Source organism: Cervus elaphus, chromosome 12, assembly GCF_910594005.1.
Source record: "Cervus elaphus chromosome 12, mCerEla1.1, whole genome shotgun sequence".
NCBI classification, from domain to species: domain Eukaryota; kingdom Metazoa; phylum Chordata; class Mammalia; order Artiodactyla; family Cervidae; genus Cervus; species Cervus elaphus.
In genome coordinates, this window is record NC_057826.1 from 54,404,330 (window position 1) to 54,429,138 (window position 24,809).

Here is a 24,809-nt window from a genome sequence, read left to right on the forward strand (position 1 = left end):
AGATGGCCAGGAAAAGATGCTAAAATATATTTACAGATATATATATATACTAACAAGGTACCTAAGAACAAGAAAATGAGAAAATACGGGACGATGTTTCTGAAAACCAGCAAGTTTATACAAGCTCCACAATTCTCATTATCAATCCCTGTCACCATAGAAATCTTTTATCAGACTGAATGTGACTATCTGAAAGCAAAATATTTTGAGTTTATCTAAGGGTGTGCTTCTTGCTCTATTCAAGCCAGCAAATACTTACTGTTGGTCTACTATTTGTTAAACACCCATATAACACAATCTCAGTTACATATAATAGTAGCTCATACTACATTTACCATTAGGAGTACAAGTTCATCCTCTGGAACAGGCTCTAGATCGGGAACAGTAAAAGACTCTGGAAACTGTGCTCCATTGGTCAGGGCTTCTGCAGCTTTTATGGTGGTGGAGAAACACTCTAACCAGGCCCACTCATTTGGATTCCAGGATGCAGGGTCAGGGAGGCAGTGCTGGTGGTGTGGGGGCACTGGCGGATTACACAGCAGCTGATCCAGATGAAGTCCCACAGCAAGGGAAGCCAGACACTGCATATAGGGGCTGTGAACAAGCTGGTCTCCACAAACCACATGAGGCTAAGAGAAAAGGCAGGGATACGATGCTGAAGGGCCTCTGCCAAATATTATAAATCAGCCTACTGCATTCTGAAAGCCTGTAGTCATATTTTAACTTTACTGGTTCTTTTTTAAGCTTTTTACTTTGAAATAATTTTAGGCACATAGAGAGTTATAGAGATTAGTGCAGAGAATTACTGTAAAATCCCAATCACCTCTAATGTTAACATCTTATATAACCATGGTACATCAATTAAAACTAAAAAATTAACATTGGTTACAATAATAACTAAACCACAGAACTTCATGGTATTTCCCACTAATGTTCCTTTTCTGCTCTAAGATTCAATCCAAGATGCTACACTGCATTTAGCATATTTTCATTACAGTTTTACAGTTTTTTGTTGTTAGTTCACAATAACAAAAAAAGGGCAGAAAATTGAACCATGGAGACCTGCACCCTCTCACATTTCCTCCTTTACCAAAAGAACCCTGGTAGCCACCAAAGACAGTCTTCTTCCACGGTCCTCCCTAGATGTACTAGAGCAACTCTGAGTGACTGAGTGATTCAGAAAAGAAAACCTGGGCACACCTCACTGAAATTAACTGGGCATGGTAACAGCTGATCAGTGTAACACAGCAACAAACAAACAAACAAGCAGAAGGAAAAAACCCCAGAGAACTTTGCTTCAGAGCAGCATGCTGTGACTACTGAGGGCTGGAAGACAGGTTATACAGGATCATGACCTGGGCACCAACTCCAAACTCCGTACTTCCCACTCTAGTATTTAACAACCCTACTTATTTAGTTCAACCTTAGCTCTTCCACTAAACTTTCCACAAAGATTCACCTGGTAAGTGGACAGGATATTCACTCTGATGCCCATATCCACTCCACCTCCCAACTCTGGGATAGCAAAGCCTCACAAAAATAGATATTTGGGTTAGAAAAGGGAAGATGATGTACTCTGAAGTACAGGGGTTTAAATAGGTTTTGAATGAACAAATAATCTGAAAAAGAATGACAGAAGCACTATACAAATCTGAGGGTTATTTAAAAATTTTACTCACACTAAAATAAAGTAAAAGCAGGTTTAGGATTACGGAACAACAATTTTAGGCATGACTTTTTTTCATTTGCTTCTGCCCAAATAACCTCACTTATTTCACTCAGATCTCATATGCTTAAGGGATAAATTCAAAGCTACAGTTCAAATTCCAAAGCACCAGTCATCTGTATATCTGCAAGACTGACTGTAATCAGTTACCTTTTCATATGCATACTGCTCCTGAAGCATCACGGGTAGCCGCTCCAAAAATGCTCTCATGCAGGGAGCCATGTTTAATCCCAGAATACCTTGTTGTTTCAGTGCTGTCCTACAGGTTGCTAAAACATGATTGGCAGCAGTCCATTCTGTTGTACAATTCACGACCAAAACATCCTGATGAAAAAGAAACCATGCCACATGATATTTGTTTAAATAAAAGAGAGACAATTCCACCACCATTTATATATGAGAAATTCCTTCCAATAATTGCATTAAATACTTTTGCCTTTCAGACATTTTATGCTATACTTTTAATGCCTAGGAACTTCAAAATATCCTAAATTTTGTCTAAGGTAAAAACAAGTGAATAAGAAATAACTACAAAATTTGTGAACTACCTTGGTTAGCTGATTCTTCTTAAAGAGACATTAATTATTTGCTATTTCATAGGATTTATAGGAAAAGCATCCAGGATATTTAGCAGTCTGACACGATGAAAGGAATACTAGAGGAATCAGCACTCTGCTGACTGACACACATCTACAGGAGAAGCAGCACTGCCCTATGGCTCTATGGTTTATTCTATGCAGGCCACTACTATCTATGGTCCGATTCTGTATTTTACATCTAGTAGGACTGTTCATGCAGGTTTACAGCTCTATTTTAATAATACTTAACCACATAAAATGTAAACCAAAGCAGGATATTGGCACTACTCATTAGGGATATGAAAAGCAATATTGTAAGAGATAAAGTGGAAGTGAAGTCGCTCAGTTGTGTCTGACTCTTTGCAACCCCATGGACTGTAAGAGATAATGTCATCACAAAATTATTTCACAGAAGAGGGCTAGTATTTTTCACTAGAACATTAAATTTGAAAGCCAAGATCTATTCTGAATACTTGAATTAAAATTTATGAGGTGGTCCTTCTTTTTAAGGAAAAGTATTTTAAGATAATTTAGTCCTATCTCAAAAATCATGGCAGAAAGTAAAAAGTTCTCTGTAACTTCTAGTGGAAAGTCATTCAATAATTAAGCATTTTCCCCAAAAGAGTATAGAAGAGTACTAGGTTCTAGTTTTCCTTCTGCCACTAGATAGTTGCATTATCTTGGGCAAGTAATAATCCCTCTGTATGTCAGTTTTCTCCTCTGTAAAGTGGGATCCTTGGACTACGATTTCAAAGATACCTCAGAGGTTAACAACTTACAATTTGATTTAATTATAAAATTACCTTTGATCTATTTGAGCAAGCAGCCACCCCAACATCTGGAATCCATACTGTGGTCTGAATAGCTCCAGAGCCAATCACAACAGTTTGCAAGACAGAGCCATCCTAAAATGAGATGTATTCATCAATACACACTCCTTAACTGGTTAGCCATTATTTACATTTTAAATTTATACTTCACATTCACAAAAACTTATTCTAAAACCTACATTTAGCTAAATTCGGCAATGTCTAACTGCATACTACTATCCATTTTTCTAGGGCCTTTTCCAAAGAACTTTAAAAATACATCACTAAGAAAAATTAAAGGGCAGGGAATTCTGAAAAGGGTTTCTTCAATATTCAAGATATTACACAAAATATTCCTAAGATTGGTTGGGTTAATTTTTATTGTATGTAAGTTAATATAAAAACATTTCTGAAAATGAAAATAACATCTATACTCTTACCCTTAAAGACCAAATGTTCATAAGGCCACCTAATCCACCAGACACCAGGGCCAACCCATCAGAACTAAAGGCAACGGTCCGGACAGGGGTGATGTGTCCTCGCAACTGATAAACACACTTGGCTCCAACTGATTTCCTATATCCATCCTGCAATTAATTTTTATTTTTAACAAATATTGAAATTAAAACAATTTATAATTCATTCTTGGAAATTTTATATTTCAGTATAAAGTTGGGAAGAGGGAAGGACAACTTTCTCATAAGGGTTAGCCTGACAGAAAATAATAAGATACGAACCTGGTTCTCCTTCACTGATGCTAGTTCATCTTTTTTTTGTTGTACTTATAATCTAGTTCCCTACTCTTCAAACAGACTACATTTGTTTCAATTATCCCTCAGAAATAGGAAAAATTCTACCTTTTACCTTTTGCAGGGGAGGGGGAAGGGGTGTTGCCACGAAACATGTGGGATCTTAGTTCCCTGACCAAGGATCGAGCCCCATCCCCTGTAATGGAAGTGCAGTCTTAACCACTGGACCACCAGGGAAGTCCACTTCTACTTTTTAATGAGTGTTTTAATTTTAAAATTTCGCTTTATGTAATTTTCATTTTTTGCCTCTAACATTTGTGAATTGCACATGCTGGTGCTACACAAACAGGTTCTTTTATCTGTTATGGTTCTGTCTATCACATGGTATTTAATCTCAATGTAATCTCATGTTTGCTCTGCAGGTTTTAGCAATGAGATAGCTAAGGCTTGTCCAAAGGGCTACTTTATAGCAGAGAGGGCAAATCAGATTTATCTCAGGTGCTCCTACCTCTGCTTCTGTGGTATTTTTTCCTAGTAGTGAGCTATCCACTCCCTCCTCGCCCCTTTCTGTCTTCAAGCTCCCTTTTCCTTTTAGTTATGAGAGAGTATAATACCATATATACTCATTTACCCAAAAATGACATAATGTATTTCCTCTAGGAGTATTTGTATCATGAACAAAAAAGAAAGCAACAGAGGCTGCAAACTGGCAACTCAGGGATATAATTCAACTGGCCATCCAGGGTTTTAAGGAATTTTCAAGTCACATGCCAATATTTACTATTGGGAAATTTTACTTAAAACACTGAATTTTTGGTTTCTGTCAAAAAAAGTAGACAATCTGGTAACAATAGGATCTCATTTCTAGAGGGTGGTAATCAGCTTGTGGCAGTTATGCCCTTTATATGAAGCTGTGCACCTCTGGGTGTGTGTATGTATGAAGCATATGCACTCCTGGAGTGGGTAGGTGGGTGTTGTGTGTGTGTGTGAAGTGTTTTACATTCTCCGAGAGAGAAAGAGAGTGTATGTGTGTGTATGTGTGTCTGTGTGTGTGGTGGGGAGTGTTTTACCTTCTCCATACCTTCCAGTTCCCAGCTTTGTGAATTTACGTTACTTACCTAGATTGCTCTGTGAGCATCTACTGTAATTTTCATTTTCGGCCACATCATGCATTTTGGCATCTTAGTTCCCTGACCATGGACTGATCCTGGGGCTACAGCAGTGAAAGTGCCAAGTCCTAACCACTGGACCACCAGGAAATTTCCTTTCTACTCTAACCTTTAACCTCTGTTTAATGTAAAGGAATGGTTCTATAGATGGAATTCTGGTATCAGTAGGAGATACTTTGGATAGGAGTGCTCCTGTGGTGTTCCTACTTCACTGTACCAAAAACCTTTTACTTGGGACTCACCTATTGGTAGTGTCAATTATATACCATAAATGATCACCACTTGATATTTACTGAGTATCTCACCTTAACAAGTAATTATGGTATCTCTGACTTACAAAAAAAAAATAATAAAGCTAATTCAAAAAGCACACAAAGTATGACAATTATTCACATTTCCCTAACTATTCTTGACGTTTGAGATACCAAGTAGGAGGACTACTTGATAACATATACTATCTAAGGTTTCAAATAAAGTCTTGAAAAAACACCAGAACACTTGCCTGGCAACTTGATTCCTGGTCCCACCATCCTTCTGAACTAGTCACACTGGTCTGTGTGGCATCTTGGGGAATACGCCAAACACACACTAAGCCACTCTGACAGCCACTTGAAAAATTTGATCACATAAAACCAAAATATGTCAATATGTAGAAGTAAAAATATTCTCAAACAGCAATCAATTAAGACCTGACAGAAATACTACAATATATTAAAAAAAATTATTTGTGGTAGGTATGCTATAATTTCACAAGAAATACAAGTAGGACCCATGTTTTTACCAATATTACGTGGGGTTAAAGAGATGGCATATCTCTGGATTGCACAGCCAAAGCTTCACATTGGAAAGCTGTTCTTTATTTCTCTAAGGTGATCTTATGGTATTATACATTTTAAGAACAATAACTGGTAATAAAAAGTTTAAAATTCTTGAGAAACCACACTTAAAATGCAAGTAACAGCCTACACTAATATAAAGATTAAGACACACACACACAAATTTATAACATACGTGGCCATCAGTAAATGCAACTTGGATCCTTTCCCTGGAAGGCTGCACCAAGCAATGCCATTTACAATAGATGGATGGCAGAGTGAATGCAGACAGCGCCAGCACCCTGAAATTGGTCCCCAGAGTTTCACATTTTCTTCTTTGGCACATGTCATAAGAATATGACCTGTTGGGTCCCACTTCATACTAATAAGAGTATCCTTAAAATGGCAGAGGGAGAAAAATATAATAGTAATGCTTGCTTTACAAACACTTAAAACTTAGTAATTTATGACCTATACTTCTATCACTCAATTATTTTGAAACGGACATTTTATGCAACTCAGATACTATTACATTATTTTCAACCACTAACTAACTCATCGTTTAATATAGTCTGCATTATATATATTTGCTGCAGTCAAAGCCCAATAAATGTTACTTGAGGAATGAATTATGAAATTCTAATTCAGAAGGAATATGTTATTTTTCATCACCATTTTTAAAGTTATTTTTATTGACTACTGATTATCAAAATATGAAAAAGAAGAGACTTTTTTTTTTTTAAAAGAAGAATCTCTTACACTAAAAATAGCTAATACTGTGAGAATCTGGGACATGTTTTATGTTTATACGGTTGTCTTCACTGGGTTCTTCTGATTTTTTAAAATTTATTTTTAATTGAAGGATAATTGGTTTACAATATTGTATTGGTTTCTACCAAACATCAACATGAATTGGCCATAGGTTTACCCTTGTCTCCCCCAACTTGAACATCCCTCCCATCTCCCTTGCCATCCCAACCCTCTAGTTTGTTCCTGAGCCCCGTCTGAGTTCCCTGAGTCATATTAGCAAATTCCCATTGGCTATCTATTTTACATATGGTAATGTATGTTTCCATGTTACTCTCTCCACACATCCCACCCTCTCCTTCCTCTCCCACCAGCTGTGTCGATAAGTCTGTTCTCAATGTCTGGTGTCTCCACTACTGCTCTGCAAATAGGTTCATCAGTACCATCTTTCTAGATTCCATATATATGTGCTAGTACACAATATTTGTTTTTCTCTTCCTGACTTACTTCACTCTGTATAACAGGCTCTATTTTTCTGACATTTTTACCCTCCTTCACACATTCCAACCACTGGCTTCATGAATTTATGTCATTTAACTAGTGGCTCCATAAGCTTCTGAATTGGTAACTTCTGTTTAAGGTAACGGAATCATTCTTCATATATGGAATTTCTAGCATTACTGGGAGGTACTCTGACCAAGGTATCCTATATCACTGTTTTGGTTTTATCTCTTAGCTCAACGGCTTTTTTATACAGACTTCTCCATTTATATACATGGTCCAAAAACTTTGTATAACAACAGAATATTAAATCACAAGTGACTGAGGTAAAAACATTTTTTGAGAAACTAGTATCAAGCAATACTACAGTATAAAATAAAGAAAAAGTAATCATTTGGTAAAGATGCTTTACCTTATGTGCATCAATCAGAACAATGCCTCCTTTCTCAAGTGGTTCCTTTGTTCCCAATAACAATTTTCCATCAAAATATCCCACTGCAAATGGTCTGTCTTCACTGAACCAAGCAATGCAAGTTACAGACACTAACATGATAAAAAACAAAATAAAAATTTTAAAAAGAAAATGAGAGACTTATTTGTCATTGTCTCACTTTAAAAGAGACTTTGCAAAAAATATATACCACTAAAACTACTGAAAGTAAGTTTACAAATATCTCTTTAATGCATTTAGACAAAATGTAGGCTTAGAGCAGGGATTTCATGCAACCCACTTTAAAGGTGTTATTTTTAAGTGACAAGGAGTATCTCATTTTTAATCTTTCATTCTTTTCAAGTGGTTACTGAAAAAGAGAAACAAAAATTGAATTCCCTTGCAGATTTTAAGTCATTTTAGGTTCACTCCTTTTGGACCAGAATCCACCATGAAACTAACAAGTGAAATAATCCAACTCTTAGGTAAAAAATTACCTACCCTTTCTTTTGCTTAATATTGCCTATTCCGTGTGTTTGCATATTCTATCAAACATGTTATATTCTAACAATCTATATCCATATTTGTTTTAGTATAGGTAACACCAGAAGGCTACAAAAGAAGTAAAAAACAGTTTCTGTGGGAGTACAATGGGGACATGGGAGTTGAGTAAATGTGAGAAAGACTTTGCATTGTATACCTTTTTAGTTCTTTTTTTGCCATGCCATGTGGCATGTGGGATCTTAGTTCCCTGAACAGGGATCAAACCTGTGTACCCTGCAGTGGAAGTACAGAGTCCTAACCACTGGACTGCCAGAGAATTTCCTACTGTATCTTTTTAAACTAAAATTTTTGAACCATATGATGGTATTATCTATTTTAAAAATCTAAAAAAATGAACCAAAAAACCCCCCCAAAAACCTGTTCTATTCTGTTAAGAGTACCACAGAAGCTGGGACTAGGATCTTTGAGATATCCTACTCCCCCAAATCACCTAACAGAACTGTTCAGTATGATGCCGAGCCATCCAAAATGGAGAGAGTGAGAAAATAAGGGCTTCCTAGTATGACTCTCAAATCAGGAACATCCCTCCCCTCCTCCTCCTTCCTCATTTCCTTAATTTCACACATTTGTTAACAATTTCATCTCCATATATGGTTATTATCTTTTTTCCTCTTGGACATTCTCAACTTTCTAGGGAGACCTCAAGAGCACTGTAAGTGTTCAGACACTTACACAAAAGATAAACAGTAATTTAGGTCTTATTTTGGCAGTAATGTGTGGTAGGAGTTGATAGAGAACTATCTTTCAACCTAGCAGCTAACTAAAATGAAATACCAACTGGGCAATTTAGAAAACATAACCAAAAGTAATATTTACTCAGCATGTGCCAAAAGAGTATATCTATTTGATTAGAGGAAACACTTTCTCAACCAGATACAAGTCTAATCATTTACCATCCTTTCGATAGCAATGCTCCAGTTCTCGACGGTGCATGGTGGATACATCAACAACTTCAATCAGTCCTAGAGATCCATCCATCCGTCCCACCAACAACAATTCTGGAGACTCTCCTGACCAGGCTGTAGATGGACCCTCTTCTGGCCAAGCCAGAGCAGATACCCAGTGAGGCTGAATATCTACTAACCCTTTTCCTCCTAGAGAGGGAAAAAAATCTTAATTAGTCGTCACTTAATTCTTAACAGCAATAACAAAAACAAGTACTATTTAACAAGCTCAAAGCAGTTCCCAATGTCATAATAGCCTACTAATGAATAAGACAGCAAAGCTGGATCCTTCATTTCTATACTACATTTGATTGTCAAATTGAGTTTTTCTGTAACTATTAATAGCAAAAAGAGATAGTTTTTATACGAGAAAGAATAAAGGAAAATAATCAGTATACAAATGTCACTTAATTTTCCTAATAATTACTGAAAACCAAGTTAACATATGAAATTCATCTATAGTTAAGGCTAGCAATTCCTCAAATAAGCAAAAGCAAACAAAAATACTGGTAAGCCGAAGATTACAATAATAATTTTTATTTTCCAGAGATACATTAAAAATCAACAAGAGTTTGTACTTGTGAAAGAGACAAAATTAATAGAAGTATTTCAACTGATTCAAAAGAACACATATCTAGAAATGTAGTGATTGCTACTTCTCTAATCCTAGGCCGAATGCTGAGTGATACATAAAAGTAATTTTTAGTTTACAATTACCAGGTTAATTGAAACTCTTAGAAATAAAAGTCAGAAAATGAACACTCTTTAATTTAAATCATACTATGCATAGATTTCTACAGTTGGTAAATAGATTGTGAGATTCAAGGTGAAGGGAAGCCAATGTTTGAACTTAGAAGGCTAAGAGAAAGAGCACCTTCAGTAGTTTACTAGTATTTATGTGACTCTTACCATTAACTTGCCAGATATTCACCATCTTTTCCAAAGCCCCAGCTAGGTATTTGCCACTGATACTCCAGGAAACAGGTGAGAAACTTGGATCACTGGGTGATCCTAGGCTTTCTTCAGCATCACCTTCCCTAGAACACAAGAGATAATATGGAATTCTAATCCATCATCCAAAAGGAAACTAAATCCTAAATCTTAAAATAAGGGTTTTATATTGACCATAGTACATATAGAGAGACTTACATTTCAAAAGCTTGGCTAGTAGTATATGACAATCACATAATTGCTAGTGTTTGTCATAATGTGAAAATTGTAGAATTACCAGAGTTTTACTTAGACAATTCATCATTTAATGTACTACATAATTTGTCAACAAAGATATTCTGATTCTGCATGATTTATACATATGATTATTACTCAGGGAACACTGATTCTTGCTTGCCTAATAGCTAGGGAAGTTTTATATTTAGCTATAAAAATAGAAAAGATGCTACACTGTGCTACAGAAGAAATATCATTACTCTTAATTCCTAAATAATCCTTGAAGAATGGTAGAAAATAAACCTATTGTTTTGTAGAAATGAACATGTTAGCAGAGTAGACCTTGATTTAATTCTGAGTAAGTCCAGATACTGACAGTAATATTTTTATCTTCTAAATTACTATCTAGAAGGACTTGGTGGTCCAGTGGTTGAGAGACCATCTGCCAATGCAGGGGACAGGGATTCAATCCCTGGTCTGGGAAGATTCTACATGCTGAGAGGCAACTAAGTTTGTGCAATGCAACTACTGAAGCCCCTGTGCCTAGAGTCTGTGCTCCGCAATGAGAGAAGTCACCACAATGAGAAGCTCATGCACTGCAACTAGAGAGTACCCCCTACTCACCACAACTAGAGAAAGCCCACGCCCAGGAATGAAGACCCAGTGCAGCCAAAAGTTCATTAATTAATTAAATACTATCTTGCAAAAAACCAAAAACAACACACTGGAAACTATTCTGAAATAAAAAATTGTAAAAAACTTTAGTGACAATTTGAGTATACTAACACAACCAAGATGAAGCATGTTTAGGATTCTCCTATTTTTAAATGTTACCCAAAGGAGCAACATCAATACTCACAATCTGTTGAACACACAGGTCTGTTGCAGTGAATACTGCTTCTTGGTGACATTCCACACCCGGATGGTGCCATCATTGCCACTTGTAGCCAAGAGTCCTTTTTTATTACACCAAACACAAGTCATTACCTAGAAAAGATAAAAAGTCCAGCAATATGTGAGCAAGTTTTAATTCAAATGATTCTGTAATCTGAAGTTCTATCAAATTAAAAATAAATCTACCATGAAATTATAAAAGTATCCATGTTATAAAACAATATGCATGGTCTAATTCTTTCTAATTGGCTTGTAAATACACACCTATATGAGATATACCTTTAAAACACTATGCCCAAACTCATTTGAATTATCTTAGACTTGTTACAATCTTTACTAAACATGTTTGTTTAATTAAAAAATGTTTTTTAATCCAATAAAACAGAAGTATTCAATATGTTCTATAAAATAAATTACAAGACTAAAACATGACTTTTAAATTGAAAAAGTAGAGGTCAGTCTTCATTTCCTAAACTTCCCTTGTCACTGCTCAGGTGCCCAGTGGGTTAGATTAAAACAGTAGAGTCAATTTCTTCTCCTCCGCATATATAAGCTCTTATCTTTCGTGAGGTTATTCCTTTGGTTTTCTTCTCATTCCCCATCTGATATTCCCATTTGTATCAGGTTATATAGTATACAACATACACATGTAGAGAAAGGAGAGTCGGTAACTAGCAAATACTGATAATTTAGCACACACATGTGTGTGCGTATGAGAGAGACAGAGAAAGACAGACACACAGATACACGTCCCATGATCTAAACTTGAAGCTCTTGGAGAACAGCAGAAACTATTTTATCTTAGATAAGGTGATCAACACACTTGGGGCTTAAAATACATACTCTGTTCTGATGCGCCTCCAACTTGATAAAGGAGCATTTTCTGAGATCTCCTCCCATATCAGCAAGTGTTTGTGGAGTGGTTTGGTTGTCGCGGTCATGTGCAGCAAGAGTGCGCACAAGCTGTTGAGCAGCCCATTGCCTATGCTGTGAGGACAGCCTTGAGGAGAGGCAGCAGGCTGCCAGGGCATTAGCCAGCTCCAGAGGGCCTACAGCAGAAGGATCATAGGAAGGATGGGCATACAATTGGGCAGTTAAACCTGCTTAAACAAAACAATGAAATGATGCCCGGGTGAGAGCTGGTGGTGGTGAACAAACAAAAATGGGTTAACCCATCTTTTAAGAATTAGCACTTTTTCAAGCAATCATTTCACTAAGATATGCATACAAGTTATAAAGCACTTATCTCACATAAAATTCTATAATAAATCTGATTCACTGCAAATATACATTTATATACATTAATCAACAGTCTTTGCTCTAAGGATACATAGACTGAGAATACAGCAGACATCAGTTTAAGGCCAAGGCAGAGCGAGCATGTCCTAAAAAATAAGAGTTTGGCTTTTGCTGCTCAAAAGTGATCTTAATAGCCAATCAAGGGCTGCCTTGATAGATCCCAAAGCCCATTTCTCTTGGCCAAATGTGAAGAGAAGGGTACACAGTGTATCTAAGTAGTCCCTTCAAGTATATCGTCTTAAGACAAAGAGAAAAACAGCACTACTTTATATAAATTATATTACAGAAACCTACTGTGATTATTATCTATGGTGACTCAAACCATACTCGAATAAAATAATCTAATTAAAAAAGACAAATTTGGTATATTTTCTAGTATTTATTTCCATGCACAATGATAAGGTATCCATGCACTTTTCTTATGATCTAACTTAACTACACATTGCTCAGATACTCAGTCATGTCCAACTCTTGGCAACCCCATGGACTGCAGCACGCCAGGCTTCCCTGTCCTTCATCTCCCAGAGCTTGCTCAAACTCATGTCCATTAAGTCAGTGATGCCATCCAATCATCTCATCCTATGTCGTTCCCTTCTCCTCCTGCCTTCAATCTCTCCCAATATCAAGGTCTTTTCTAGTAAGTCAGCTCTTTGCATCAGGTGGCCAAAGTATTGGGAGTTTCAGCTTCAGCATCAGTCATTCCAATGAATATTCAGGACTGATATCCTTTACGATTGACTGGTTTGATCTCCTTGCTTTCCAAGGGACTCTCAAGAGTCTTCTCCAATGTCACAATTCAAAAGCATCAATTCTTCAGCCTTCTTTATGCTCCAACTCCAAAGAAGTGCTCAGCCTTCTTTATGGTTCAACTCTCACATCCATACATGACTAATGAAAAAACCATAGCTTTGACTAGACGGACCTTTGTTGGCAAAGTAATGTCTCCACTTTTTAACATGCTGTCTAGATTTGTCATAGCTTTTCTTTCAAGGAGAAAGCGTCTTTTAATTTCATGGCTGCAGTCACCATCTACAATGATTTTGGAGCCCAAGAAAATAAAAATCTGTCACTGTTTCCACTGTTTCCCCATCTATTTGCCATGCAATGATGGGACCAGACGCATGATCTTCATTTTTCGAATGTTGACCTTTAAGCCAGCTTTTTCACTATCCTCTTTCACCTTCCTCAAGAAGCTCTTTAGTTCCCCTTTGCTTTCTGCCATAAGTGTGGTATCATCTGCATATCTGAGGTTATTAATATTTCTCCCAGCAATCTTGATTCCAGCTTGTGCTTGCTTCATCCAGTCCAGTATTTCACATGATGTACTCTGCATATAGGTTAAATAAGCAGGGTGACAATATACAGCCTTGACGTACTCCTTTCCCAATTTGGAACCAGTCTGTTGTTCCATGTCCAGTTAACTGCTACTTCTTGATCCGCTTACAGGTTTCTCAGGTGACAGGTAAGGTGGTCTGGTATTCTCATCTCTTTAAGAATTTTACACAGTTTGTTGCGATCCACACAGTCAAAGGCTTTGGCATAGTCAACAAAGTAGATGTTTTTCTGGAGCTCTCTTGCTTTTTTGATGATCCAACAAATGCTGGCAATTTGATCTCTGGTTCCTCTGCCTTTTCTAAATCCATCTTGAACATCTGGAAGTTCATAGTTCATGTACTGTTGAAGCCTCGCTTAGAGAATTTTGGACATTACTTTGCTAGCATGTGACATGAATGCAACTGTGCAGTAGTTTCAATATTCTTTGGCATGGCCTTTCTTAGGGATTGGAATGAAAACTGACCTTTTCCAGTCTTGTGGTCCCTGCTGAGTTTTCCAAATTTGCTGGCATATTAAGTGCAGCACTTTCACAGCATCACGTCTTAGGAGTTGAAATAGCTCAACTGGAATTCCATCACCTCCATAGCTTTGTCATAGTGGTGCTTCCTAAGGCCCATTTGACTTCAAATTCCAGGATGTCTGGCTTTAGGTGAGTGACCACACCATCAAGGTTATCTGCGTCATGAAGACCTTTTTTGTATAGTTTTTCTGTGTATTCTTGCTACCTCTTAGTAGTATCTTCTGCTTCTGACAGGTCCATCCCACTTCTGTCCTTTATTGTTCCCATCTTTGTGTGAAATGTTCCCTTGGTACCTCTAATTTTCTTGAAGAGATCTAGTCTTTCCAATTCTATTGTTTTCCTCCATTTCTTTGCAATGATTACTGAGGAAGACTTTCTTATCTCTCCTTGCTGTTCGCTGGAACGCTGCATTCAGATGGGTATATCTTTCCTTTCCTCCTTTGCCTTTTGCTTCTCTTCTTTTCTCAGCTATTTGTAAGGCCTTCTCAGACAACCACTTTGTGCTTTTCCATTTCTTTTTCTTGGGGATGGCTTTGATCACCACCTCCTGTACAATGTTACGAACCTCCAACCACAGTTCTTCAGGCCCTCTATCAAATCTAATTCCTTGAATCTGTCACTTCCACCATATATGTTGTTATATAATTCATCACATATAACAATGCAGAAACATTTTAAAAAACATATATCGAACTGATTAAAAGACTATATTTAAATCATATGAAACTTACCTTTCTTTTCAACTTCTGACTTATCATAATTAGGTCTCAGTTTGGCCCCTTTGTCTGCTAGTAATGCCACAAGGGCCTGAGTTACAACAAAATTTGGGGAGGTTACAAGCTTATTCTCTTCAGCAATTCCTCGGAGAAAGCTAGGTAGAAACTTTCGCTGAATTGGATCATCAACTGTGGTTAGATTTACACCTGTTGCAGCAGAAATCAAGTTCTGAAGAGGCAATCAGAACAAACACATTTAATTTTTAATTTTGGAAAAGAAGCTTTTTACTTCACAAGTTTCTTTTAATAATTGGTTGGAAATAAGCAATACAATAAGAAAAGCACTGAAAACTATCCTACCTGTGTACACAACTGCACCAGGAGCTTTGCAGCACTAGGAGTGTTTGATGCTAGACATCCCACTGCTGTGCTCAGATAGGCCAGGCAAGAAATGGGCTTGTTGGCCTTGCTGTGCCCACCTCGTGAACGTTCTGAAGTGCTTGCCATGGCAGAAGGACTGGTGGAGAGGCCAGCTCTCCCTGCTGCAGCCAAGCACATTAGTCGAACCAAAGTCCGGATATCTGTAAGCCCTAGAGATTCAAGACCAGCAGCCAGGCTACAACTGGAACCACTGCCAGAAAAAGAACACACTTTAGATACATAAAGAAAATAGATTTAAGCGATCATTCGGAGCCCCACATACAATCCATAGCACCAACAACCAAAATAAAAGGCAAGTTGCACTATCCTAGTCATACATGCCCTACTGTATGCATGTATGTAAGAGATGTCCTAAAATAAAAACCTTGAAACTGTTATTAAAACTTTTATTTGTTTTAATAAATATCGACATACACTTGAAGTATACCTGGATTATCAAAGTATAATTTAGAGGAATGTTCATAAACCATGAATTTTCACAAACTGAACAAACCTATGTAACCACCTTCCAGATCAAGAAACAGAACACTCCAACACCCCAGAAGACTAGTTGGGCCCTTCTCAATCTCCAGGACCTCAAAAATAACTACAATCCTGATGTTTAAGGCCATAAATCAGTTTTGCCTGTTTTTGAACTTCATATAGATAGGATAATAAAGTGTGTACTCTCTTATGTCTGGCTTCTTTTATTCAACATTATGCTTGTAAGTTTCATCCATGCTGTTGCATTATTAGCAGCAGTTATTAATTTTCATTGACACACAGGCATAACCTGGAGATGTGGGTTCAGTTCCAGACCACGACAATAAAATGAATATTGCAATTAAGAAGGCCAAACTTTTTTGGTTTTCCAGTGCATATAAAAGTCATGCTTATACTATACTGTAGTCTGTTAAGGGTACAACAGCATTATGCCTAAAAGAACAATGTATTAATATATAGCTCAATTTAAAAATACTTTAATGCTAAAAAATGTTAATCATCTAAGCTTTCAGTAATCTTTTCGTAACAGTAACATCAAAGATCACCGATCACAGATCACCATAACAAATATGATAATAATGAAAAAGCCTGAAACAGTCCAAGAATTACCAAAATGTGGCACAGAGACATGAAATGAGCAAATGTTATTGGAAAAATGGTGCCAACACACTTGTTCAACTCAGGGCTGCCACAACCTTCAATTTGTTAAAAAAAGCAAAAACAAAAACTAATATCTGCAAAGTACAATAGAGTGCAATAAGAAAAGATATGGCTGCCTATACAAATGAAATTTACCACAATTCATTTCTCTATACAGATGAGAGCATGGGGCTATCATGAACAGCACTGCCATGAATGTTCTTTCCCACAACTTTGGGAACACATATGTAAGCACATCTGTTGGATATATACCCAGAAGTGTTTTTCTGGGTCATAAGTACATTAATACTCACTTTCAGCTGGTACTATCTAAGAGTTTTCCAAAGTAACTATCCTAATTTATTTTTGCACTAGCAGTGTATGAGTGGTCTAGATGTTTCACATCCTCATGAGCACTTTTCTCCCCTCAGTCTTTTAAATTTTAGCCATTTTGATGGGTGTGTAGTCATATCCTACTTTCATTTCTCTGAAGAGTAATGGGGCTGAACATTTTTTTGTTCATGTTTATTGACCATTTCAAGATCTTTTATATTATTTTGTATTGTGTCCATTTTTCTTTTTCTGTCTCTTATTGGTTTGTAAGAATACTTTATATATTTTGTTGGTCATATGCATTGCTAAGATCATCTCCCATTCCAGGGCTTTTTTTTTTTTTTTTTACTTTCTGACTTTTTACCTCCTAAATGACTTTTGCTGAACAAAAGTTCTTTTTTAATGTAGTCCAATTTATCAATTTTTTTTCTTTAAAGTGAATGCCTTTTGTGACTTAAGAAATCTCTGCTTGTTCCAAGATCAAGAATAAAATCTTCATTATCTTACAGAAACGTTACTGATTTATGTTTTACATTTAGACCAAAAAGTCACTTGAAAATACTGGCTTTATATAGTTTGAGGTTGGAGCCAAGACTCATTTTTTTGCTCAAGTGAATAAACTATCTGACCTAGCCCAAGTTATTGAAAAGATGATCCTTGCCTCATTGCTCTGCAATGTCATAAATCAAATTATAAATCAAATGTTAATCTACACGTATGAGTCAGTTTCTGAAGTTCATTTTCCATAGACCAAACTGTCTATTCTTGAGCCAGTATCATATAGTCTCATCTAAATTTTGAGTTTCTTCCAGGGTCCTTCTGTCTTCGTTGATTTACTGTTAAATATCCCTATTTAATCATTTCTTAAATGGATGTCTTTTAGGTATTCTTGGTTCTCTTCCCTTTTTTAACATTACACTCCACAGTATGAACACAACAGGAGCCTCCACAATACGCAGGCTGACTTAGCTATACAGTTGGTAAACTCTGCAGAAAAACTCACTCAACCTTCAAGTTTTACCCTACACCAAATGGATCAATGGTCTTAGTTTCCCATTTCAGATAATAAAATGTTTGCAGTTAACTCAGTTACTATAACGGCAATATTTTCTGCCTAAAAAGACCCAAACATTAACTGAATGACTGACTGACTGAATGAATAATAATGATGACTATTGGCTAATTTCTTTCATTCAACAGTAGTTATTCAAGTTTCTAAAACTTCTATTTCTTCTTCCCAAACAATACCAGACTCCTGTCCAATATGTACCAGAAGCTAACTTAGTATCTTTTGACACAAAATAACACTTACCTGACTGAGAGAAGAGACAGAGCTCTCATGACCATGGTTCTGGCCAGAAGAACCTGAGCAGCAGCCGTCACTCTCCTTAAAGCAACCACCCGGTCATGAGGATTTGCTAAGGCAGCTGCCTGTTCACCCAATGTTATTCTCCCAGAGGAACTCTTTTCTACAGAGCCATGGCAACCTGAAAAATGTAAGATTTTGCTCAGTTTTCAAGAAAGTAAGGAAAAAAATAGCCAAACTACTGAAAAATTTTCCCTGGGTAGCTAGGTTCTAGGCTACTAGGAAATAAAGCAAATCAATGTATTTTGCTCATCCATAAAACTTTGTTATATAGAAAATGGTTAGGGAGAAAGAGATATTTCTAAGTCAATAAATAATTATAGGAAAAATATGATTCTTTAATTTTTCTGGTTTTATTTATTTTTGCTCATGTATCTCTTCCACTAATATTAACAAATATAGAAAAAATATAGTTTTAAAAATATGCCTTGAGTACATATTTAGTATTTCATAAAGTAAAATGTCACCCAAATTAAAAAATACTACAAAATAGTTTTTGTTTCCAGGTTTCTCTTAACACAAAGTTAAAAAAAAAAAAAACTATTCATTTTATAAATTCTTTTTATCACTTGAATATTTTATAAAAACAAAAGAATCAGAAGTTAATATTGTATTATACCTTCAAAACATTAAAATACCTGGCTGAAGATAGTTGATGGGATAGAAAATATTGAACTCATTATTATTAACCTCTACCTTTATTATTTACTTTTCTAAGAAGTAAATTAATATAGACTCTATAAAATCCATGCCAATCAGCATTACAAGTTTACCTATTTGCATCAGAGTCTCTTCCATACTGTTGGTTGCTGTTACCATTGCTACTGATGCTCCTAATGGATCACTGTCAGGGAACTGAACTGGTTCTGGTACAATGCGGCGGTCGTTTAAACCAAGAGGGCCAGCAAGTAATTCAAACTCTTCTTCACCCGTTAGCTTTTCATCTTCATCAACATCCAACATGTCCCAGTCTTCTGGAGTTTAAATAAAGAAATGGATGGTATGTAAATATAAACACGACACAACCCTGCTGGCAATGGTTACTGTGAGATAGGTCTAAGATGCAGATGGATTGAAAGCCTAGTCAGTGCCTACAAAGTAAAATATAGCACCATCTCCTGGTGACACAACTAAACTGCACTCTGGAGTCACAGTGGGACTAAGGGAAAGGGAGTGAGGGCAAATCCATTTAAACCAACAGCACATGTTACAGTTGGTCATGGAGGTTTCAACTAAAAAAAAATACTGTTATGGGGCCAACAAGGAGTAATTGACCCTGTCCATGATCATTAGGAAATGAGTTATTCCAAATAAAGGAATGCTCCAGATAAACTGATGCTTACTTCTTTATTTTTTACTTTCCACAATTAGGATGAAAATTCAAAATGTATTAATACTTCATACTTTACCTACTTTGAAAAAATATACATGCCACACAGAAATTAACATTCTGTGGGAAAATATTAGAACCCAGGTCTTTTTCCCTTGACTTTTAAAACTAGGGCTATTGCTATCATACTATCTTGAACCTTTGGGGGGAAGTTTAAGTTGACGTGTATGTAAATACAGAGAAACATATGAAGATTAAGTTTTAGTAACAGATGTTAAGTAGAAGGTACATACAAAAATACATGTGACATAAAGAGGTTCTCAAAACAACTACCTTCATATACACTGTCCTGCTTGCCAATAAGATCTGGAGCTTGTCCTTTGTACCTGCACCAAACACAAAGAACATTGTGTTTTCTTTCATATAAAACAATTATTACTCCAAAGTGGAAATTATGTCATTAGGACATTCTAAAAGGTCATTAATAAAGCAACACAAAATAAAAAAGTATGTTTCATGTTATGGAAAGTCAAAGTGTTAGTCGCTCAGTCATGTCTGACTCCTTGCAACCCCATAGACTGTAGCTCGCCAGGCTCCTCTGTCCACGGGATTCTCCAGGCAAGAATACTGGAGTGGGTTGCCATTTCCTCCTCCAGGGGATTTTCCCAACCGAGGGATCGAAACTGGGTCTCCTGTGTCTCCTGCATTGGCAGGTGAGTTCTTTACCACCAGGCGCCACCTGGGAAGTCCCTTCATGTTATGGGCTAATGTAATAAAAACTACTGGTATGTAGGTGTTTACAAAATCAGTGATTATTTTATCAAATAACTGTGGAAGTTTCTGGGTGACCAACATAAATCTTTTTTTCCCCCCAATTTATTTATTTATTTTTGGTTGCACTGGGTCTTCACTGCTCCATGTGGGCTTTCTCCAGTTGCAGTGAGTGGGGGCTGCCCCTCACTGCAGTGCACGACCTTCTCACCGCAGCGGCTCCTCTTGTCGCAGAGCACAAGCCCTAGAGTGCTCACGGTCTAGCAGCTGTGGCACATGAGCTTCAGCTGCTCTGCAGCATGTGCAATCTTCCTGAACCAGGGATTGAACCCATGTTCCCTGCATTGGCAAGTGGACTCAACCACTGGATCAGCAGGGAAGTCCCCTACATAAATCTTTTAATCAAAGCCTATTCCAGAACACTTTAAGGGTTTTAATAGTTGACAGTAAGGGCAAAAACCTACTCATTAGCAAATTAATTGCTATTTAGGAATATAAAGAAGTAATATTTTCATGGAAGCTTGTTTAATCTAAATAGTCTATTTTTTAAATCAAGAAACAAGATCTTAATCAAGATGTCAAAAATATGGTGAAAAACACCAAAGGAAAAAAAGGAACATAAGCCTCCTAAAGGTTAAAGCAAGGTTAACACAATTTGTTAACAAATTTAAGATTAATACAGTCAAACTCCAGTGAAGGACCTGAGGCCATACCACTGTTCCCAGACTATAGACTGCCACCTCTGGCAGGAACTTGAATTCTTCCACCTCCCTCATCCCTGTATCTAATTCAGCAATCATAGGACTTTATAAAGGAAATAAATAAAGTGAAAGTGAAGTCGCTCAGCCGTGTCCGACTCTGTGCGACCCCGTGGACTGTAGCCCACCAGGCTCCTCCATCCATGGGATTCTCCAGGCAAGAGTACTGGAGTGGGTTGCCATTTCAGGTAATTCCTCACATAAAGAAAACTACAATCCCCATGTCTTAATGAGAGATACTTTTAAATACGTCAGCCAGAGGGTCTTGATATCTACACAATTTCAAGGTACCTTTCAGAACTTGTCGCCTTGGATTTGGTCTTCAGGGCTAAGTACTTTTCCCTGCAGCTGCCGCACAGCAGGTAGTATGGATTTCCACTTCCACATTCACCACCGAACCAGCCATCCACATAGGAGCCGTTGCTGCGATAGCCCTGGCGGTTTGCGCTGCGCCCGCAGCCTGGGTGATTCCTCTTCATGTGCTGATTGAAGTTGATGACACTGCATTCACACAGCTCACACACCACCACTTCTTCCCTGTCTTCAGACTCACAAACATGCTGCACAAAATGATTTCATATTACATGATTAGTCAAGTTAACATAAAATTAAGAAGAGGTAAACAGATCATTTATATTAAACTACTTGTTTACATATGCTGGAATATTTGCAAGATGTTCATCAAAGCTATAACAAATCAAAATTCAGATCACACAGTCTGAAGGTGTTCTCTGCCCCTTCCTCACACTAAGTGACAATAAAAGTAACTGACTATACTACTGAGAAAAAAACTATTAATAAAAACAATCTGCCTCATCTCAATTATTTAAAATCCCTCCAATGAAAACTTTTATCTGATCATAACATGCATATCTATTTTCTGAATTTCTAAGAAGTCATTAGATTAATTTATCTTATTAAGTGAATATGGTATATGATCTTCCCTATAAAACTTACACTTGTGAACTTCTCAGTTTCCCTGCTACAAAAAGTGCAATGCTAAACAATGTAAACATACAAACCCACCATGTACCCTGCCCTTTGATGGACGTATTTACAAGATCTAGGTGGCACTGGCTCCTAGAATGAGGCACTACAGTGATTAAACAGAACCTATGAAGGAGAAGAGCATGCATTCAATAGCAAGATAAGCACAGCAGCCATGTTGAATACCCGGCAGAGTTGATTGGGATCTGATGCTTATTTTGTAATCTATCTTTGATATTAGAATTAAATGATCACAATATGGCTCTATTCATCTAGTCTGGGGAGAGAAGCAATAAAATCGCACAGAGAAAGCAACAAGCGAGACTTTTTCTTATTAGATTGTAGGTATCAAGGTAACCTCAAGTGTTAGAGCCCCAAACTTCAGGATGAGATGTCAGACTTTTCAGAGTGTTATAACTCTAGGCAAGGCTGTTATTAGTAAGCTGTATGAACAGGAGGGCAGGAAAATAAGTCAGAGCAGCCCCCGCTGCAGTCACACACACCCAGGTAGGCCAATCCAGTACCTCTGGGATCCACATTCCCAGAATATCATTGTCACTGGTCAGGTCTTGTCCAAACATAGCTTCCATCGCTTCATCATCAAGATCAATTTCCAATTCCTCATCTAAATTAAAGTCATACAACGCCCCTGGGTCTTGTTGCAAAGATATTCCTTCTCTCCGACTTTGATTCCTGTGGGCCTGCACAGAGCGGTATAACCCCGCTCAGAACAAAACAAGAAAGGCATTTTATTTGCATGTATAAAATAATTCTAAATATTTCGCCAGTTCTTAACTGCCGTACAACGCAGGTTAAGAGCCTATCTCAGCTGACTTACTGGACTCCAAATCATAAACATAAAATTTTACCTATCGTATGTGCTTCTTCTTCTGTGAAATGGGGATAACAGCATTCATACCTTGCATAGTTGCTGATAGGTTTAAATAAGATAGTCCATGTAAAATATTTCATAAAGTTTGTTATACAGACGAACACTAAATAAATGTGGGCTGTTATTATCCTTTCAGTTTTTTAAAATTAGTCCCTTTCACTATATATTAAATATACATCCTATATGTTCTAGGACAGTCTCAATGTCTCTGTTCCTATAAACTACTGAATCATTATTTATGTTTTAAGAATTCAAGGATTAAACTCTGCTTTGACAAAAAATATATTCTAGATTTCAGTTTGGAAAATATATTCCCTATAACTTATATTTCATAGGCCAAGAATATAATTTTCAAAATATTTGCTAATGTAACGAAAAAATACATTTTTGCTTATCCAGGGCCTTACCTAGTAGTGAAGCCCTGAAGTCCACAAAGTACATCAGAAAAGCCAGTGCCTACTTGGCACAGAACTCTTTCTAGTTCCTTCTCACCTGTGATGTCTTTTTTTTTTTTTTTTTATTAGTTGGAGGCTAATTACTTCACAACATTTCGGTGGGTTTTGTCATACATTGACATGAATCAGCCATGGAGTTACATGTATTCCCCACCCTGATCCCCCCTCCTACCTCCCTCTCCACCCGACCTGTGATGTCTTAAACATGTATTTTCACTTCCTAAATTATGTTTCTTGAGGGCAGAGAGAGCATTTATGAAATTTCTCAGTATCTACAAGTGACTACTAAAGCCTTCTGCATCCAGAGGGAACTTAAAAACAAATTTATGAACGTATGCTGTGATTTAAATTAAATAAAATTATATAAATGCATAGAAAGTAATATGCAAATAGTTGCTCTTTGAATGTGGAAGTACTGATTATTTAGTATTATTAATCTACATCTTCTTTAATGTTTCTTTTACATTGACTTTAAAATATAAACAAACTATATAATACTTTCACCAAGAGAAGGATGTGAAATATATACTTACCTGCTCTTGCTAGCAGTGTTCGAGCAGCTAAATCAAACTTGTGCCTTCTTGTTACTGCTGAGCGACCCCTAGCTGGCGGTCCACTTCCAGAAGCTGTATTCTCTGCATGATCCAGATTATCAGCACTAAAAGTGCAAGTGTGAAAGCAATGCACATTTTAGAAAATCATCATGAACAGAAAACACAGATACTAACTTGGTTGCAATATGTTTTCCTCCATGTATTATCAAGAACAATATGTTTATGATAAAATTTTGAAATATATCTTTCATGCTTGGCAAAGTTCCTAAGTTATAAATGTCATATTGCTGAGTAGTAATATTATCTGATTTTGAAATATACCAACCATGAAATTATGCTTAATACAAGTTTAAATTCAAATGAGGTCAATAGCCTTAACTAAATCTTAAATGATTATATACTTAAAATCTGAAATGACTGGGAATCCTTGCCTTGGAGCAACAGATATTTCAAAATAAGCTATGGAAATATTCAGTGAGCTTGTCAGAAAAAGCCTGCAGATTAATATAAGACACAAGCCCCAATATGACATCATGAACTAAAATGAAATGAAGATTTAAAGTCATAAGAAGAGCTGAATAAGGAGCATTTTAGAAAGAATTACAGAATATTTTTTACATTTTATTTTTAATTGCATGATAATTGCTTTACAATGTTATGTTGGTGTCTACATTTCTTTTTAGGCTAGGCACTATTACAGAATTTGTTTTGCAACTTTAAAAAAGGGTGTATTGCATTGGATATTAAAAACTAAAGATGAGATGAAAATATAAACCTATATTAAGAGACACAAAGATTTCTACTGAATCCATTTCTATTGAATGCATCAAATCAATT

The 24,809-nt window shown here is 36.7% G+C and overlaps 1 protein-coding gene across 13 annotated transcripts in view; it reads right to left on the reverse strand.

Moving 5' to 3' along the window:
* HERC1 (HECT and RLD domain containing E3 ubiquitin protein ligase family member 1) overlaps nt 1-24,809 on the reverse strand; it is a 203,953-nt gene that overhangs the window by 25,738 nt on the left and 153,406 nt on the right. For 8 of the 13 annotated variants that reach the window (XM_043918891.1, XM_043918893.1, XM_043918883.1 and 5 more), the window contains 19 exons: nt 23,952-24,076; nt 22,575-22,795; nt 21,376-21,644; nt 19,889-19,941; nt 18,999-19,199; nt 18,172-18,346; nt 15,324-15,594; nt 14,979-15,192; nt 11,937-12,196; nt 11,059-11,186; nt 9,942-10,069; nt 8,982-9,182; nt 7,507-7,637; nt 6,043-6,242; nt 5,534-5,639; nt 3,554-3,700; nt 3,108-3,209; nt 1,877-2,050; nt 336-629 (listed from right to left, as the gene is read on the reverse strand). In XM_043918891.1, the coding sequence (XP_043774826.1) occupies nt 336-629; nt 1,877-2,050; nt 3,108-3,209; nt 3,554-3,700; nt 5,534-5,639; nt 6,043-6,242; nt 7,507-7,637; nt 8,982-9,182; nt 9,942-10,069; nt 11,059-11,186; nt 11,937-12,196; nt 14,979-15,192; nt 15,324-15,594; nt 18,172-18,346; nt 18,999-19,199; nt 19,889-19,941; nt 21,376-21,644; nt 22,575-22,795; nt 23,952-24,076 (3,400 nt within the window). The remainder of the gene's footprint in view (nt 1-335; nt 630-1,876; nt 2,051-3,107; nt 3,210-3,553; nt 3,701-5,533; nt 5,640-6,042; nt 6,243-7,506; nt 7,638-8,981; nt 9,183-9,941; nt 10,070-11,058; nt 11,187-11,936; nt 12,197-14,978; nt 15,193-15,323; nt 15,595-18,171; nt 18,347-18,998; nt 19,200-19,888; nt 19,942-21,375; nt 21,645-22,574; nt 22,796-23,951; nt 24,077-24,809) is intronic. The other 5 variants (XM_043918894.1, XM_043918895.1, XM_043918896.1 and 2 more) reach the window with 4 other exon arrangements.